This window comes from Mastigoproctus giganteus, chromosome 2 (assembly GCF_048544385.1).
Source record: "Mastigoproctus giganteus isolate SK-2022 chromosome 2, ASM4854438v1, whole genome shotgun sequence".
Classification (NCBI taxonomy): Eukaryota; Metazoa; Arthropoda; class Arachnida; order Uropygi; family Thelyphonidae; genus Mastigoproctus; species Mastigoproctus giganteus.
This window is the reverse complement of record NC_143576.1, coordinates 8,502,488-8,520,958: the sequence shown is the minus strand read 5'-3', so window position 1 is coordinate 8,520,958 and position 18,471 is coordinate 8,502,488. Positions and strand designations below refer to the sequence as shown.

Here is an 18,471-nt window from a genome sequence, read left to right as displayed (position 1 = left end):
CAATCGTAAGTTTGCAGATGTTGAACTTTGCGAAATTTTACTACGAAGGCAACTAAGGAGAAAAAACAGATTTCCAAACAGATGCGTTTGGGCAGAGACAGGCGAAAAGAGAGAGATAGGGTGCGCAATAACCGCTGATAAATCAAAACCTGGAAAAGAGAGAAAGAATACAGTTTTATCTGATGCCACGAAAAGAAGAGATCCGCGAATGTGGCCGTTTGCATCTCTCAAGACACTGCGCAAGTACCTTTATCACACGCTGGCACACAAATCTTCGGACGTAAAACACTTCGGGCCAATATATTTGGAATTCCGATTCGTTCGTGATTTCGTTCGAGATATGTAACCACAACGGACTGCGCATCCATCACGAACACGGTGGCCGGGCCAAAAACTGAACGCTGTCCATGCAAGAGGCGTTGCCTTCGATTGAATAGGCGTTGTTGAAAATCGTTTCTAAAATTATACTATTACGATTCTTGTGGGACTCGTTCCTGCATGCACGCACGCGACATATTCCGATGACACGCTCTTCCTCTGATAAGCTCAGTCCCTGGATGAAACTCATTTCTATTACAGAGTTTGGCTAACGTTTCACCTCCTCCCTCCCCTCCCACTGTTTTTCGATATAATTAATCTCATATCGGTTTTTGCAGTTCATTTTTCTGGCCAGTCCCAGCTCTTGTGCGCTGCATTCTGGTGAGAAGAACTGATCAAGTGCCTGCTCATTGGCCCAATGAACTCGTCAATCATTGTGACATCGTAAACCAAGGAAAGATTAACAGAATATCAGTGGATTGATTTGTATACAAACCTCACCATTTTAACCCAAGGTCACAGCTTCGCAAGAATATGCTTTAACTGCATTTGCCAAAAGGAAAGCTTGATGCACAATCAAACTAGAATCAGAATAAGTATGCGTATTTTGAAATCCACTGGTATAGCACTGCCTCCAGTGGATGCAGGATTCTTTGCGCATTAATGGTGCAAACACAGACACAGGCCCGCCTCTTCTCGTTGGGCAAACGTCCAAAGAGACGCTGAAACACTAATGACAATACATCCATGTCTTCCGTCATCCGACAGATGGCACAGAGCAAATCCAGTAAATAAAATATCCACGATGTAGGTTTATCAACGTCAAAAGGAGGAGAAAAAAATCTCAGCTAATCTTCTGCTTCGTCCTAAGGTTCTTTCCTTGAAGCTAATGATAGTACTTACTGGTAATTGACTTTTTAATCCCTTTTAATCCTTTCTTTCTCTGCTGCCCATAAAACAAACCCAAACGTTGCTTCTTGAGAAAAGACGAGTTCAATTTAAGTTTGCTAATAGTTAAGACACCTGCAGAAGATGCACGCTACATTACTAGCAATTGCTTAATTCCTCAAAGTTATGATGACGTATTTACACGACACCTTTTCCCTTCTTTATTCGTAAACATTTAAAATTCTCAGCCCATTAGACTTTTCTCATTGCAGTTCTTCCACTTAAGTTTTTCGATCTTATTTCTCCTGCATCCCTTCTAACGCTTCTTTCTCGATGCTTTTAATGTCCACCACGTGAGCATTGACATCTTCACAAGCTGCACCAGGGCGACCTTGTTGCGTGAACATTTCTTCACTATTAATATAAGAGTTTTACTCGCGCCACTAATTGACCTCCCAACAACCAAGTTCTCTCGCTGTTTCTGTTTTATTTGTAGCTCAAATGTGTGGTGCCACGCCTAACTCAGGTTCTCTTGTTTCTTCTCTCGTTCCAGCAGTAACAGCTCTTAACTGGCAGTATGCAAGTAAGCAGCCGTGCCCGGTGATGGTTGAAGACATGGGGCTAAACTTAGAAGGAGCGGAGTTCAAAAGTACGTACCCATCCCCTAAAGGTAAAGTAGAGCCTTTAGCCAGAGAAGTGCGAGACGCCGACGGAAAAGACGAGTATACCACAACCTTTCCTTTCTCTTCTTCACTCCCCTTATCTTCTTCTCCTTCCTCATTTCTTATTTCTTCTGTCGCTGATGATAACACGGCCGAGTCTTTTGATGCCGGTAGTGGAGAGGCTTTTCCTGTTTTGGAGCACGCCAAAAGCGTAGTCGCCGACAAGACAGATGCCGACCTCCAGTCGGAAGATCTGTTCCTCTCCAAGAAGTCCGAAACTCTTTTGACCATGGCCACGCAGCCGCAGCTGAATGACTATGGAAGTGACGTGAAAACTGCAGATGCCACAGCAACCTCCGAAGACGAAAAGAAAGAAGACTTTCCACGTGCCGAAGCACTTATCCAACACGATGCCCTGCCCATTGCCCTCCCAATCATTCGCAATGATCAGAACGCCACCGACAACGAGATTCGGTCTGTTCTGAGTCAGAATGATATCAATGACCTGCCCGTGAAGCTCTTGCCGGAACACCGCATGCCAGTGAAAGGCCACAGCCCAGATGAAGATGAGGTCAATTTGGTAGAGTTGCCAGAGCAGGACCTTGGTCTCGGGAAAGTCTCGCCGACTGTCAGCCGTGCTCCTCCCGTCTCTTACGTCACTGTTCAAAATCCCAAACCGCCCACCGAAATATCTACTACAGACCCAGAGACCACCTCGGCCGCTGATGAAGACTACATCCCCACTGAATCGATAGTGACTTCTGCGTCGAGCGAGGTTGAGGACACGCCAGATGATGCCTCTGACGCTGACTCACCCACAGACGGCACCTCCGTGATCGATACCACCACTGCGGCAACGTTCCCTTCATCCGCACAGGATGACCTCGGGGCATCTCTTATACCAGTGGAAGACGAGACCTGTGCATGCACTTACACCACCTCCACCACCACCACCGTTACTGAGGCGACGTCTGTTGCCTTGACAACCATAACAGCTGCGGTACAACCGGTGTCCACTACAGAGACCAGTACTACAGAAGTTACCGGTAAGTTTTCTGTGCATGCTTACTGGAATGGTGCTTGGCTTGGCAAATACCTGGAGCTTTCCTCCCTGTCTTCCTGTTTTTTCCTTTGCACGAGATTTTTTTTTTCATTACCACTAACTGTGAGTCCAAGCTTAGCTTGTTCCTTCCCCGAGGTGGACGAACTAACAGACCAGGTGAGGCTAACTAAGCTTTTTGTAGTGCATTGTCTATTATAGCTAACCCCAGTGATCAAATACTAAGGTTTTTTTTATGATTGCCTAATATTTGTATTATTAGATAAACAACATCACTACCAACCCTTTAAAAATCATGGAATATTTGATTCTAGGAGGTAATACAGAAACACACCAACAAAAAATGCTAGTTTCTTTCATGTACCCGTTTTTGTGTTCAAGAGTTTGTCTTTTTTGCCGGATGAAAAACCCGTGTACCTGTGAAAATCCCCTTACCATCAGAGGATTATACAAGTTACAAAGTTAAATGAAAAAAGACTTTTAAAGACCATACAATGAACTCACTTAAAAGAATAATACCAAATAATGCGTAAACTCTAAAAAATACCGTATTTTTGGACCACAGGACGCACTTTTTTCTCCTAGAAAAAGGATCTAAGTTAAAAGCGACTATAACGAATAAAAATCACTCGGTGAATAAAATTCCAGTAGAAGCAACATCATTTCTACATGTCCATATGTCGTAGCATCGAATTTCCTAAAGTCAGCCATGATTTGTGTACAATAACTACCTCCTTATAATTAAGTTTGATCGCAACAAAATTTCAGTATGTATCAAAGCTATATCGAGCTACTTTATTTTGACCCACACTGTAAATTCTGTAGGAGAGAGGTGATAAAATACACAAAGAGCGCGGAAGCATGAAATCTGTAAAATTACATTCTTATCCTTGTATTCCGGTGCTTCTTATTGTCGAAAAATTACGGTAATCTGTAAACCAAGTCTGTTTTGAAGTTCACAAATACTACGCGGGGGCCCTTTGTCAATTGGATGATTTCTTATGACGGATAGAATGCACCATTTGGAGTCTTTGCTAATTAAAGCTACAGAGTTTTCTCATTAAACCCCAACATTAACCTTTTTACTCGTGAAATTCGTGCCGTAATTGTAACTCTAACGCAGACGTTTCCCTCTGTATTTGGGAACTCCCCCACTATAAGAATAAAGTTTCACAGAAGATGCCAACGTTGGAAGGTAAGGGAAGAAACCGCATTGTCTCTTCTTCCTCCAATTCTGTTTCTTAATTCTTCGAAATTTCTCATAAAAGAGTGGACCGGCGTTGTTGCCCAATAAATAAGAAATTGTTTCCTCGGAGTATTGAGTCGCTCTCTGTAGATTCCACCTGTCATTAAATTAATTGAGCCGCTCGAGTTATCAATCCCAGAAATCATCTCTGCGGGATTCTTCTTCAAGAATGCTTTATTAAGAAACTGACTCCGAAGAAAACTACTTCGAAGTAAAATATTTAACGAAAAAACTCGAGCAGCGGTGGGGAATTCATCTCCAATTTTAAATGGCGAAAGTTTCCCAAAGTTAACTTTAATATTTTATCGGCAACTACAGATTGCGTCCATTGGCGCAACTATTTGGCTTGTACAGACTCCCCCTTATCAAAACCGAACACAATAATATCGAAGTTAACGTCGCCCCCCCTTCTTTACAGATGTGTGCACGCTGGCGTTCAAAAATCGAATACAAAAACCACATGCGTTCTTACAAGAGCAAACACTGGTTTAGGGGTCTTCTTGGTACCTTTCTCGCGCGTGATTGTGTTTAGAGAAGCTTTTTTATCGCTAAATGCTTGGAGAATTTATTAAAATTAAACGTTGGGTAGTCAAAGCAAGGAAATCCACGTGGCACAATAGGAAAGGACGATGAATTTTTGAGTGGTTCGGATGATAGGCAGTCGTTCAGTAAAATGAATGTCCCACGTCACCTTTCGGGGGAAGATAAGATTGCTCGATTCTTGTATTGAATCGAGCAGAGCAAGCAAACCTCCCTACCGCCCTCCCGCCCGAAGATCTTTCTACCATAAACAGAGTCGCACTACCTGTCACACGTAAACACTTATCGATCTAAAGGTGAAGGTTAGCGGATGTAAACGCGCAAGAGGATTGTCGCGTTATGCAAGCTCGAGCGTTATTCTCTCCGTTTTGGTCTCTGATCACAATTTCCGTTTTCGTTGAAAAGAACTTGGCAGGGGAAATTGTAAACACCTTCAGCAAACAACCACGGGTGAATCCGATGATTGCCAGTTCACCAATATTTCGATCTTACGAGCGATAGATACGGAGACGCTGCACGCGGATGTTCCTAAGGGAGGTCTTTAAACAGCTAGAGGAATTAGGCAAATCGCTAAAAAGCAAGGTTGGGAACGCGAACGAAAGTCTGTAGACAATACTCGAAATGGATAACGCGCCCTAAGCCCACGGTTTCCCTGAGGATTATTCAGCGATTGGAAATTCGGCTACCATTTAGGAACCAAACAGTTCTCTCAGCTAATTATCCGGACCTCAAAATCGGTTGAGTTTTAAAATTGTTTATCTGGGAGTTCCTTGGGACATCGATTACTTTGGTCATATCGAGGCAGTTTAAGTGGTATTCAAAGCGATCTTTATCGGTGGTTATGTTTGTACAAGTGTTTTCAAAAGCCGATCTTAATTTTGTGCGAACTGAAAAATCAGGAATAACTGAATGCGAAATTCCTCTCAATGAGAAATTCCTTCTCGGAATTTCTCATTGAAGAGGAATTGAAAGGATTGAAGAGATGACTGAAAATCCATCCAGTCTCAGATAGGATTTGAAACTAAACCTCAGCAAAAGAGTGGTAAGTTTTGAATCCACTGTACCGCTTATAAAATCCAAGCAGATCTCTGTAATGGAAAGTCACCGAGGATGGAAAAGTTTTTCCCAATGTTCTTTTTTCATATTAACAAATCTGTCACGCTAACATCATTTCTGCTCTAATTTCTGCTCAACCCCAAGCCCTGCAAATAATTCCTTCGATGATAATAAGTGAACGCTAGCACGAAATAAAATTGCAGTCTTTGAAGAACTAACTCATTTCACTAACCAAAATCCAATTGTTTTTCTCAACAACAGAAAGAGGACGAGGAAACTTTGGACATTTAACTCCCAAAATGTGTTTTCTAAACAAATAAAGAGTTTCGCTCATGCGCAGTCCTGTCTTTAGAGGCACTTTATTATTCGCATATGGCTTCCATTAACGCTGCCCAAGAGCGTTAATTTGTTATTAAGGGTAACATTCATTGCCTCGTTTGCTTATCTGTTCTCCATCTTTAACAAAAAATCGCCATGGTTAATAATAATAATCGTGGACTCTCAACTAGCTCGCGCCACTTTTTCTTCGTAACTCAATTTCCCGGCAGCTAATTCAATAGCACATATTTGGCCATTTTTTAAAACTTTTTAATGTTCGAGAAAGTTAATTTTAATTGAAAGGTATTTAATTTGGCGCAATTACCGATATTGCCCAGATGATGAACGTTCCACCATCTTCGGCACCGCTCCTTAAAAAAGATGGATATAAAAAGGTGGTCTACAAAGTTATTTAAAGAGAAAATCAATAAGCAATTTACCACGTTAAGCTCTCGCTTCTTGAAGACAGATTAGGATTACTCCATTACTTCTTAATCAGAAGATCGTTAGAAGAAACTGTCTGCGGGAATATGCATTGAGTTTCTTAGTCTCACCTTCTTTCTTTCTCCCGGAATTAAATTAAGCATTAATCTGAGATATTAACTGAGTGTCGTAGCGCAAACTAGGTGCGAGGTTGTTACGCACTCTTCGAAATGAGGAAAAAGTCGTCCGCTTATTTAGGAAGTCTTAATTTATTCCGTTTTGCGAGGCTGTTCTCTTTCTCATCCCCTCAACATCACTTTCAGCTAAATCGTCTTGAAGGAACAAACAGAAGCTGAGATGTTGCTAAGAAAATACATCCTAAATGATATTATTACGCGGGACCTTAATAACGTGTAACATTGCGTATGTATTTACGCTGTGGTATTGTAAATTATACACTCATTGGTCAAAAAATTGGAAATATCTGCTGTTGCTGTCCACAGATTGATTATAAGTTCCTTAATATTAGATAAGTATTTGTATGCTTTACTAGAGCTTCTCGGGTAATCCAGTCATGGGGAAGACGGGTGATCTTTCCGATTTTCAGAAGGGTGTTATTGGTGGAGCAGGTTTAGGTGCGTTAGAATAGAAGGACTAGTGTTTTGTAGATGTTGAAAAATTCAATTTAGGCAAGCAAAGACAGCGAATTATATGGCGGGAGTTGAAGAATTTAGGATTTGGTAGTCGCATGCCTATCCGAGTCACATCTTCCAGTGAAAAATATCAAAAGATTCGAGTGGAGTGGTACAGCCAACTCCAAGACTGCATTGTGGAAAAGCATCGTGTCGTCTGGCGAGAGTCAATTTGCAGTTTTTGTTTACACCAAGTAGGGCCAAAGTGTGGCATGAGCCTCGTGAAGCCATATATCCAAACTGTCTCGTGTCTATCACTCAAGCTGCTTGGAGGTGGTATCACGTTATGGTGTATGTTCTGTTGGTACATTCTGAATAAGATCTTGCCGTTAAAGGATCGTGTTACCTCTAATGAATCTTCCTGTCGCGTCGGACCATTTTCATCATGCAGTGCTTTATTATTTTCACCTGGATTGCAAAGAATCTTTAGACGACAAGGCAAGTGTCCACCGTGCAATTATCTGAATGGTTCGAGAAACATTCCCAGCAGCTACTCCTGGCCGCCAAATTCTCCAGATTTCAATCCGGTTGAGAATGTCTGAGATACGGTACAAAGGACAGATGATTGATGAAGAATAAATCTCTATTGCAATAATAATACAAATCGATACATTGCAATACTGCCCTTCACGGCCACAAGGCCAGGGGTTAACAGTGATAATACAATATAATGATAAATAGAGAACGTTGATACGTCAAACATATGTGGACAAATGAAAGCAAGTACAGCTGAAGACTGAAAAAGTATAATACAGTTATATACTCGTACATACTGAATCCTATCCTCCACGTCGTTTCAAACATCCAGGAGGCACTTACTGCCAACTGTAAAAGACTTGAAAATTTAGCAAATCAAATTCCGACGAAATCCGCCTTCTGTTAATTCTATCAGGGCCACTAATCATATCTGATCGGGAGAAGGATTCCTGATATGATACCCCCCCCCCTTCCCAGTATTCATCGAATGACGGAATGTTCCTGCTGAGAAGTTGCCGGCTGTTTTCACTACTTTGAAATTCGAAACACGATCCTTCATAACAAAGCGATGTAAGAGTTACAGGGTAGCTAACCCTGAAGCGCTGCTGCTCTCCGAATAGATTCTTGTGTCACAATCAGCGTCTAGAATAACAACACACCACGTGTGCCCGAGGTATTCACGAGCTTTATGACCTACCACCTCCAGGCTATATTTGTGCATCAGATATTTCTTCAGAGACTCCGTTGTCAAAAAATACTTTGCTGCGTGTTTTTTTTTTTTTTTTATATATTCTTTCGTGTAAATCCATTGTTTTGCTAATTGGGCAAAATTGGTAAACTTCAATGATTAATTAAAACAGCTATTATGCTACTTCTTCCAATGTTTTCAAAAAAATTTATATTCCACCCTCCATTTCCAAAAAAAATCGATACAAAACTCTAATCAGTTAAAAAAAAACATTGAGATTGGAAATTGGTTTAAGGGAAAGATTAGTACTGAGTGTGGTACTTTATGGAGTAGGGATATTGAGGATGGAAGGTATTAGAAGATTGAAATGATAAAGTGAGAAATGGAGAAGATTTCAGACGGTGGTTGAGAAGAGACGCTTGGCTGAAATAATTAGAAAGCTGGATTAGACAGGTGTTACGGGATTGATGAAGAATGTATTGGAGGGAAAGCGTTGAGAAAAAGAGACCCAGAGGAATATTGAGGAAAACCATAACAGATGAACTGAGAGGTGGATGAGGGATATGGAGAGTAATGCGCTGAAGCTTATTAAATATGATTGGCTTTAACCGGCCTACATGAAGTCCAAAGTTCTGAATATGCTTTCTGATAACGTACTATTACAAATGATATAATCATACCATATTATTTGGTGAAATCTCTGTATTGTTTTGATTGTTAGAGTAAAATTAAATACATCGAAATAAAAAATGGTTATCGGATGCATTTCACGCGTGTCTCAGGTAAAATCAGAATGGTGTGTATCCGGCCTGGTGTATTATATATGCATCTGTCCATGGCCATATTGCACCATTTTTGAAGAAATTGAGAATCCCCAGTGATGGAATTAGAATGGATAGTTTTTTTTGGGGGGGGGGATAGTTTGATGCGCTAATTAGCTTTTGCGCACAATAAGAAATAAATATCCTTAAGTATCATCTATCTGCAACAAAAGAGGGGAAAAAACAGCCGAGTAATTACACCTCTGGCAACAGCTGTGATTTTGCAATTTAGATGAGTTCTAAAAAATATCGAAGCTGAAAATCGAAAAAATGCATTATTTGAAAATTTTTCTTAAAGATTTATATCATTCTCCATTAACAGAAATAAGGATTTTTTTTCTTTTTGTGGTACAGGCCCTTCATCTTTGCCTTCAAAGACCCTTCCGCCGGTGCCAGAGTCGTTCTTAGAAGTGCAGCTCGGTAAAGTGTACAACCAAAAGATTCCTTCCTTCGGTCACTGGAATATTCACTTCCACCAAAGAAACCCTTCTCTGGTGAAGTTCAACTACTCTCTGCCAGATGGTGCCAGCATCGGAGTTTACGGCAAGCGCAATGGCATGCCCACCCACACGAGATACGACTTCGTAGAAATTCTAAACACGAGAGAGACGAGGAACAGGAGATCGACAAAGGTGCGCATTTAATTCAAAAATTACATTTATTCGATAAAAATATTCCTTTAATACATCTTGAGTATTTATATTACTTCTTCATTGTTGATGCCTTAAGGAATCATATTCGGGAACATTTGCCCGAGTCGGTTTCCGGTTTGGAAAAATCGGTCCCAGGTAAAACGTTGGCCAAATATTGTAATATATGCTGTAATATAGGCAATAATATTTAATGAAGCATTGAATATTATGTTTGTTGCCGTGCGCTGATTGGAGGAATGAGTTGGAAATGTGGCGGATCCGCAGAAATGGTCATCGTATTATGCTGTTTTTTGTTATCAGTTTTCTAAATACATTAATCATGAATTATTACTATTTTCTGATTATGTTAATCACAGAATAAACGTTAAAATACCCAATTTATTTCAATTATTATTAAAATCTAGGAATAAATATGTAAAGTGCATTGCGAAAGCGTTAACAGTATACGACGTTTAATTCATTAAATTACAGAGCCTGAAATAAGTTGCACTTCGCGCGTTGTTAATTACAAAGTATTACAAAACATGGAATGAATATTAAGTGGGGATGTTGTTTTTGACATAAAGCAATTACTTTTATATTATTATTAAAAATAATAATAATATTATTAGTTAATCAATTAGTAATAATTGGTAACAAAATAATTATTTAGTTTCCACTTCTACTAATCACAGAAAAATAAAAATAGCCAAAATATCGGATGGCACCGAATATAGCTAAAACATCTAATCGCACCCACGGGCCGAAATATTAGAAATTCCAATATTTCTACTTATTTGCACAAAGGATGAATATTTAGATAAAGGGATGATACGATGTGTTGTTACCTTATTCATAAACGATACCGATTGGTTGGAAATTTCCTTCGAACTAGCCAAGCCACAGAGATACATGTACCTCGGTTTACTTTGATTAACCGCCATGCATCAGGAAAAAAATACAATACATGCATGGATGTTATTATCAATTCCTTGATAACACAAAGGTTATTTCCTATCTATATTACAGCCTTAATCGCAGATTTCTCCTCTTCCCCACTAAAACCGACAATATTCTCGTTACAACCATAACAGGCATTCCTCAAGGAGGTGTTCTCTCCAGTACTATATTTTCAGCATCTTTCAGCATCTCTTCAACCACTTCTATAAGAAAATCCAAATCTTCTGGCACATGCCAATGATTTAAAGTTATTTTTATTTCCAAAGCTTGTGATGATATTCGCAAAGTTAGCCACGATGCGAATTTACAGATGTGTGGAATCTGAGAGATCTCAATCCGATATAAATGCAAACAAATCTGCTCAAATATCCCTGCAGAAACAACCAAACCATATAGAAAAAAAAATTCAGATGTCTAAATTCCAAATATCTATGCTGACAAAGGCCTTAGAGCTATTTTTGACAAAAAATCTTCCTTTAATGTCCATTATTTATATGTTGCTCAAAAAATTCAAAATTATTTATTAGCAGGACTAACTGTTGGCAGTACCGCACCACTTCGAGGTTCTGCAGATAAGTCACCATTGCAGGGACACATACGAGTTTGAGTAATTGAAAACAAAATCTTCTCTTTTGAAAATTTCACTGCATCGAATCGTAATGAACTTGTTTATTATAAATACGTTTTATTGCATTTATTTATTTATAAATACGTTTTATTGTGTTAGAGATTTAGGATACTAACAGTGATATATATTACGAAGATATTAAAGTAAAAAATTATTTAAAATCGATTGTGCAGTGTCCCCAATTCAGACTTCCCCAATAATTTGCTTTATGGTCTTCATTGTGGGTGGTTTATGTTCTTGAACTGGCCTGTTGCTTCCGCAGAATTTTCATATTTTGCAGTACACTTTATAATTTCAATCCTCTCCACTGTAAGGCTCGTGGTACTTTTCCTACGTTTAAATTATTCTGAAACAAAAAAAAAAAAAAAAAAAAACTATTTTCCGAATAACTTATACATATTTACATCAGAAGTTATCCAAAATAATCTTCTTCTTTATGGACTACGCTGCATATGTGTGTATAGGGTCTGTAAATTTAATATATTGGGTACATAGTTAAAACACAATCGATTTGCCTATTTCACAATTAATAAGGGCCATAAACGTCCTGGGTATATTTATAGGGATGGACACTGCCGTATCCAGGAGATGTGGAAGAACAGTCATAGTCCTTGTTAGCACCAAGAGCCTATTAAATAGGTGAGCGAACTGCTTAAATTAAATCAGAATGCAATAGCTGCAGATGTCAACCAACCAACATCCTATGGATGAAATGGTTACATCCAAAATTTCGTGTAACAGGCCACTGGCAATAGATACGCCGTCCCTCTGGTCGCTTCGTGGCAATGTTTATTTAAATGGGTCACATGCTTACGTTTAAAGCTGTATAAACAGATCCGCTGATCAATTTATGTACAGCCATGGCGACAAGTGTTTGTCTTCTCTGCAGAACTTTTCGAACAAACGCTTGCGGATCGTAAATACGAATTCCGCATTAAATTAATTGTTGCGTCCGGTTTGTGAAATGTATATTTATTTATCTTATTCTATCCATCGGTAATAGAATGTAAACCGGTAGAAGGTCGATGTTGTGGTGAGCCCTTCGACTTATGTGCATCGAAAACAGTAGTATCACAGAGATAGCTACTCGTAAATGCCCACGAATATTTCAGTGTTTCCCACGAGCAGAATGTGCCTGTCCATTCGACATCCTTCCATCACCGGTGAGCACACTTCTATCTCGAGCATCATCGTGAGTTGGGGTAAACTTTTTCCAGGGAATATTACTGTAATCTCTGCTGGTCTGCCAAATATTCCACTTTCCCGTGCAGATTTGCGATTCCTTAACACAAATTCGTTTCTTAGATTTCGGATGCAGCATCCCAGACGTATATGCGCTACATTTAAGACATATTTCGAGAGCTGCATATGAAATCACACTTTCTGGACCTCACGAATATGCCATCTAGAAACTCGGTTCCAATTCCTTTGCTCCTGTGGTTGGCGGGGAAACGCGAGGAGGGCAGTGGTTTTCTTTATGATGACTTCCGAAGAAACGATTGTCAGCAATCAGCCAGAAGCGGTCCTCTCCGATGACATCGCAAAAGAGACCGCAACATTCACTACTCACGTGTGGGATAGATTTCACGGAAAAAAGATGCAGCTGCTCTGTCGCTTCATGCGAAAGTTCTCTACGCTGTTCCCCACTCCAAAGCAAATAAGAAAGAAGAGTAATATGACGGATCAATCCTTTACACACTATCAGATTCAACATATAAATCGCAAATAATTTTACTTCGCTTCAAGCAACTTCTTTAGAATAGCAAACTTCCATCATTGAGAACTTTAATACGACCAAGCTGATAGTTCTTTTGAGTTCAGAAGAAGAGGTTTTGTTTATAATATGTGGAATCCTCTAATAGAACAGTAACCATATTGCACTGCTTCAAGAGAAGAAATATTTCAACAAAAAAAATTTCGTTGCCACAGATGAAAATTCGATTTTTTGCTACCATCGGACTCTTTGTTGTGGTAACTGCGAGTTTATTGAAATGAATAACGCAGAAGGTTAAGATAATTACACTGACATTTTATCCCATGTTATTTTTCAACAGAGTTCCAACATTAGGGAAATTCTGAGGGAATTTAGACCGAACTATGATATGACTGCTTCAAAATTATTTCCCTGCTCGTTCACTTCTGCTTTCCTGATATGTGCAATACGCTGATTTTCAATAATTCGAGCGAGACATTATAAGTTGGTACATGCGAGCGTGTAATGGACAGAAGAAACAAATGGAATCCAAAATGAATGTGTAATTAATGAGGAGTGTATCAAATACGAGAAAGGATGCCTGACCAAACGAATGTGAGATGCGATCAAAATGTTCCAGGATTAAACTAAAATTTAAGAAATAATGAAGCTTACCGGCAATTCAGTTGGATCTCCCTGAAAGTAGTCTCCTTAACACAGTATAATTCTATTCCAACGCTTCTGTAAGTTTTCGAAGCATTCCTAATAGGTTTTTTGATGGAAACCACAGTCATGAATTGCTTAGCAAGAAATTATTGAATAGAAAGTATCACGTGTACAGGGGCGCTATCATGAGGCCAGTGGCTATTCCCTAAAACCCAGTTTTACAGCTGGTTTCTCCGGAAAAAATCATACTGTCACCATGGAGATCCCCTTGTCCACTGTTGACAATTCTGAACAAACTGATAAAAATTCCTTGAGAATTAAAAAATACGATAATCATGACCTTCACGTTTTATCGACATTTTCGCCCTTTTTTGGGGCCTTGAAGAAGACAAGAGCCTTCTACTTGAGAGGATCCGACCTCTGTTTCCCAATCATAGCCATGCATCTACGATTCATCACCAGTAATGATGAAAGAAACAAAGAGTAGGTCATCAGTAACAGGTCGTAACTTGGGAGAACTCGACGGACTCTGTGATTATGAGTGAGAATGGGAAGCACAAACATTTCATTCCTAAATACTGTGTTAAAACTGGTTGACATATCCTTAAGAAATACCAGTTTCATCGACCACTCCTGATCAGATCACGAAGATCATCTTCGACGGACAAGCGGTCCTCTTTAAACTTTGCGAACCACCGAAACGTAAGAGAACTGAGTTGAAGTTACAGGCAAGATCCTACGATGGATTTCAAGCTGACTAAAGCTTGCAATCCATCGTAGGATCTTGCAATCCATCGTAGCTGGCAGGAGGCTGAGGGTTGTCATGGGCCATTGTAACAAATGAAATCCATTAGGGAGCGGTATTGAGCCCCCCACCCTTTTCTAATTTTCATAAATGATATCGAAGGTTAAGTTTGTTAACAATGCAAGGCCAGCCCATGTTGCTTCAAAGGGACTTCAATCGGTTGCATATGTGGTCCTAAAAATGACAACTAAAGTTTAATGTAAGGCTTAAGGGAACAGAAATCATGTCGTCACGTATGAGCTGGGGGGATGAGTTGAAATCCGTTCAACACGAAAAAGACTTAGGTGTTCTGATTCAACCTGACATGAAATTTTCCATACAGTGTAAACAGGCGTCAAGGAAGGCCCATGATGTGACCTTTGCTAGTAAACAGAAGAATTTTATTGTACCTCTTTGGTTAGACCACATTTGGAATATTATATTGAGATCTGGAGATCGCATCTAAAAAAAGACAGAGAACTTCTGAAGAGGAATAGGATTGATGACGAGCGCAAAGCGATGCACATATGAAGAACTGCTTAGAAGATATGAACTGCAAAGTTAAAAACACTAGACATTTCGGAACCCTGATTGAGCAATGAGACACGAATATAAGATCTCGGGGAATAACAGAAGAGTGGATTTCACCTAACGTGGTGAAGACAGTGAGTCCTATTAAGTTTAAAACTGAACTGGATGATTATCTTGTGATAGTGGAAATGGCATGATGATTCCGTTTTATAGTAATTGTTATTATTTTATTTATTTGTTTTTGGCTGATACAGAAAAAGCTCGCTTCCTTGCATCTGTTGGCCTTACTAATGTTTTCGAACGATACACGTCTTATTCGAAAGCTGTTTTAAAAATATTGGGTTTTTTTTGCGCAAATGCACCCGAGTGTCTTCATTTCAAGGCTCTTGTAATACCTCTTATTATATTTGTCTTGCCGCCCTGAAATCCATACAACAGTCGTCAACTGAAACATCAGCTGGAACAAGCTCATATTCACTTCATGAATTACTTCACCAAAAGAGGGCCAATGTTCGATCTTAGGATATTCTACAAAGAACTGTGCAGTCACTTCGGTTGAAAATTGATGGAGCAATTTATGATCAAAGAAACTGCTCCATCAAATCTTTCCCGAACAGATCCTCCATCAGCATCTATCACTTCACATTCCAGCAGCTGGCACGAGACAACAACTCGCCTTCCACAAACCCATATCCAACTCGACATCCACCGCAACAGTTTTCTCATCCGATCAGCTTTAAGTTGGATGCGACTGCAGACCTCAAGGAATTCATTGGTCAGCCAGAAAACTTCTGCAGACCAGGACATCACCCTGCTGACTGAACCGCATGGTCAATTTACTTGTTTTAATCACGCTTCTATTCTTCTGGCTCACATCCATTTTCAACCTATTATACCTCCAAATTTGGAGATATAAAGTCAGCCCCCCGAACTTTTTTTCCTCCCACAGCCAAAATACAAAGTAAACTACGTTTTTAAATTGTAATAAAGCCATAAAATTTAGATCATTATTGCAAAAATAAATAATTGTTTCTTACATAAAAAAATGCTTCTTAATTATCTTTTTGTTGCTGAGGGAAAAATACTATTTATGCACCAGTTTCAAAGCAGATGTACTGATAATACGTTTAAAAAATGTTTTGCTTTTTTTCCCTTTAAAATATGACTCCGAAGGAGCTCCAAATCACACAAGGACGCCATCAGGGTAATCGATAAGCTGGTCTATCCAAAATCAATTTGCTCACCCCCGAGTTGGCAGTAAAGAAGTCATCAGGACATCAGCCAACCAGCTCCCTTTATAAAAGCCCTTATTACGTCGATAATCATATGCAAATTGTGTCTGCCACTATCGCCTTTATGAGACCATGTTTCCAATATTTCTGCCTCTCGTGCAGTGCTAAAATCCACCATTTCCGCTCGCAAAGTTCCCAATCAATCCCCGTTATCCCGGAGCAACCATCTTGTTAGCGTTTAACGGCGCGATCTTCCATCTGTAGGCTGAAACAGCCCTAAAACCTAGGCCGGTAACTAATTAAAGTTTTTAACACGGCTGCACCCCCCCCCCTTCTCCAGGCCTTCGGATCTCGCTAACTTTTTGTTCGCCGGCTTTCAACGGCGATTAATTTTCCACCGTAATGATGACAGCGTTTTTTGTGGCATTTTGAAAACGTTAAATGACCCAGAAAATGCGAATAAAGAGCGCGCAGTGTTCGTATTTTATGCCCGCAAAAAGTTCCCCTGGTTAATTTTCTGTTACGTCCTAAATGCTTGAGTAATGGCTATTAGACAGAGACGCACGTTTCGTATCATCCACACTCGTGGTCGCTCTCTGCTAATTACACCCGCTTCGGGAAATATTCGCTAAGTCCATATATTAGTCGAAGGACCGGGCTCATTGCAAATACCTCCGGATGTCTTCATTTGGACGGAGGTTCCCCGCGCTAATCTACAGAGGTAAGGAAACCGCAAAATGCTCGCGCAGCTTACGTAAATAGGACTAGAAATCGTGCAATCATAATTTGTTCCGGTAGATAATTTGGATGGCGTGCGTGTCTCAGATATCGAGTTGTACGATGGAGGAAGAAAAAAGTGGAGTTTGTTCGCAACTTCGCTCGTACCCGGAAAGCCAGTTTCATCGCACTACGTTTAAACTGTTTTGGCCATTACTCGGTATTAATTACGCCTCCCTCACTTTGAAATAAATAGCCGAAAATGCGCTGTAGATGGCGCTCCAGGTGTGAGAAACGATTTGTAGGCTGAAAATGTTCCCCGAGTTTGAAGTTAAACTTGAGACGATGCATGCGAGTTTAGTGAAAGGCCCGACGAAACTTCTCCTCATGCGGATCTCCCCCATCAGTTATGGACCAACTCCGTTCACAGCAGTGATCGGACAGTGTGAAAAGAGAAGCCAAAGAACACGAATTTGACCAGCGTGATTATTCACTGCAAACGTATACCAGGCTGCTGACCTCAGTCTCTTCTGTTGCCATAGTTCGCTTTTAGGAGCATCAGCGACCAAGGCCATATTGCTCCGTGTGCTCTGTGGCCGATTTTTTGTTTACTGGACGAAAACCCCGAGTTTCCGGGAGAAAAAATCCAAGCTACCTAGTTTGAGATCGACTAACTCAGCCGCGTTGCGAAAAAGGTCAAAAAATGTCTCACGTCATCGATGAGACTCGAACTCGGGTCCTTTCCATTCCGGTGGCCTACCCACCAGGGAAATTTCTCCCGCATTTCTCTTTAGCCTACACTCGAAAAATCTCTGTCCTGTGTGATCTGTTCCTCTAATAACGTTTCAATTTTTAGCAGTGGTTTATTCATTGAGTAGTGTAAACTACTACTCAATGAATAATACTCACTCACTTCCCACCAAATAATATTCGCTATAGCCTAATATATTTTTTTAAAAAATGCCTTTGATATTGACGTTTCGGATATTTTGTTGTGCAGTAATGTTCTTGGAAATTTTTTAAAAAATTTTAAAAAGGAACACGAAGGTATATCAGTCTTAATATCCAAGTATGCAGATGATACAAAGGTTGGCAGTGTGCTACTGCAACAGGATTTAGAAAAGTTGAGCAGATGGGCTGAGAGGTGGCAACTGAAGAGTTTAGCATTGACAAATGCTAAGTACTGCATATGGGTAGCAGTAACCCAAGAGAAACGTACCAACCGTGTGTTACTGCATTCAGTGGTAGAAAATGAAAAAGACCTGGGAGAAATTGTGCAGTCAGATATGAAGTTTTCAGAGCAGTGCAGACAGGCTGCCCACAGCAGGTCATGGAGTTTTGTCAATGATATATAGGAATTTTGCTAGCTGAGACAAGCAGTTGATTATCCCTCTGTATAATGCAATGGTCAGGCCACACCTTGAGTACTGCGTACTGGT

The 18,471-nt window shown here is 40.0% G+C and overlaps 1 protein-coding gene across 10 annotated transcripts in view; it reads left to right on the top strand.

Moving 5' to 3' along the window:
- The window catches only part of LOC150089152 (teneurin-m-like), a 936,894-nt gene that overhangs the window by 849,806 nt on the left and 68,617 nt on the right, over positions 1–18,471 (top strand). For 7 of the 10 annotated variants that reach the window (XM_090388112.1, XM_090388087.1, XM_090388062.1 and 4 more), the window contains 2 exons: positions 1,760–2,914; positions 9,544–9,821. In XM_090388112.1, the coding sequence (XP_090244238.1) occupies positions 1,760–2,914; positions 9,544–9,821 (1,433 nt within the window). The remainder of the gene's footprint in view (positions 1–1,759; positions 2,915–9,543; positions 9,822–18,471) is intronic. The other 3 variants (XM_090388082.1, XM_090388129.1, XM_090388138.1) reach the window with 3 other exon arrangements.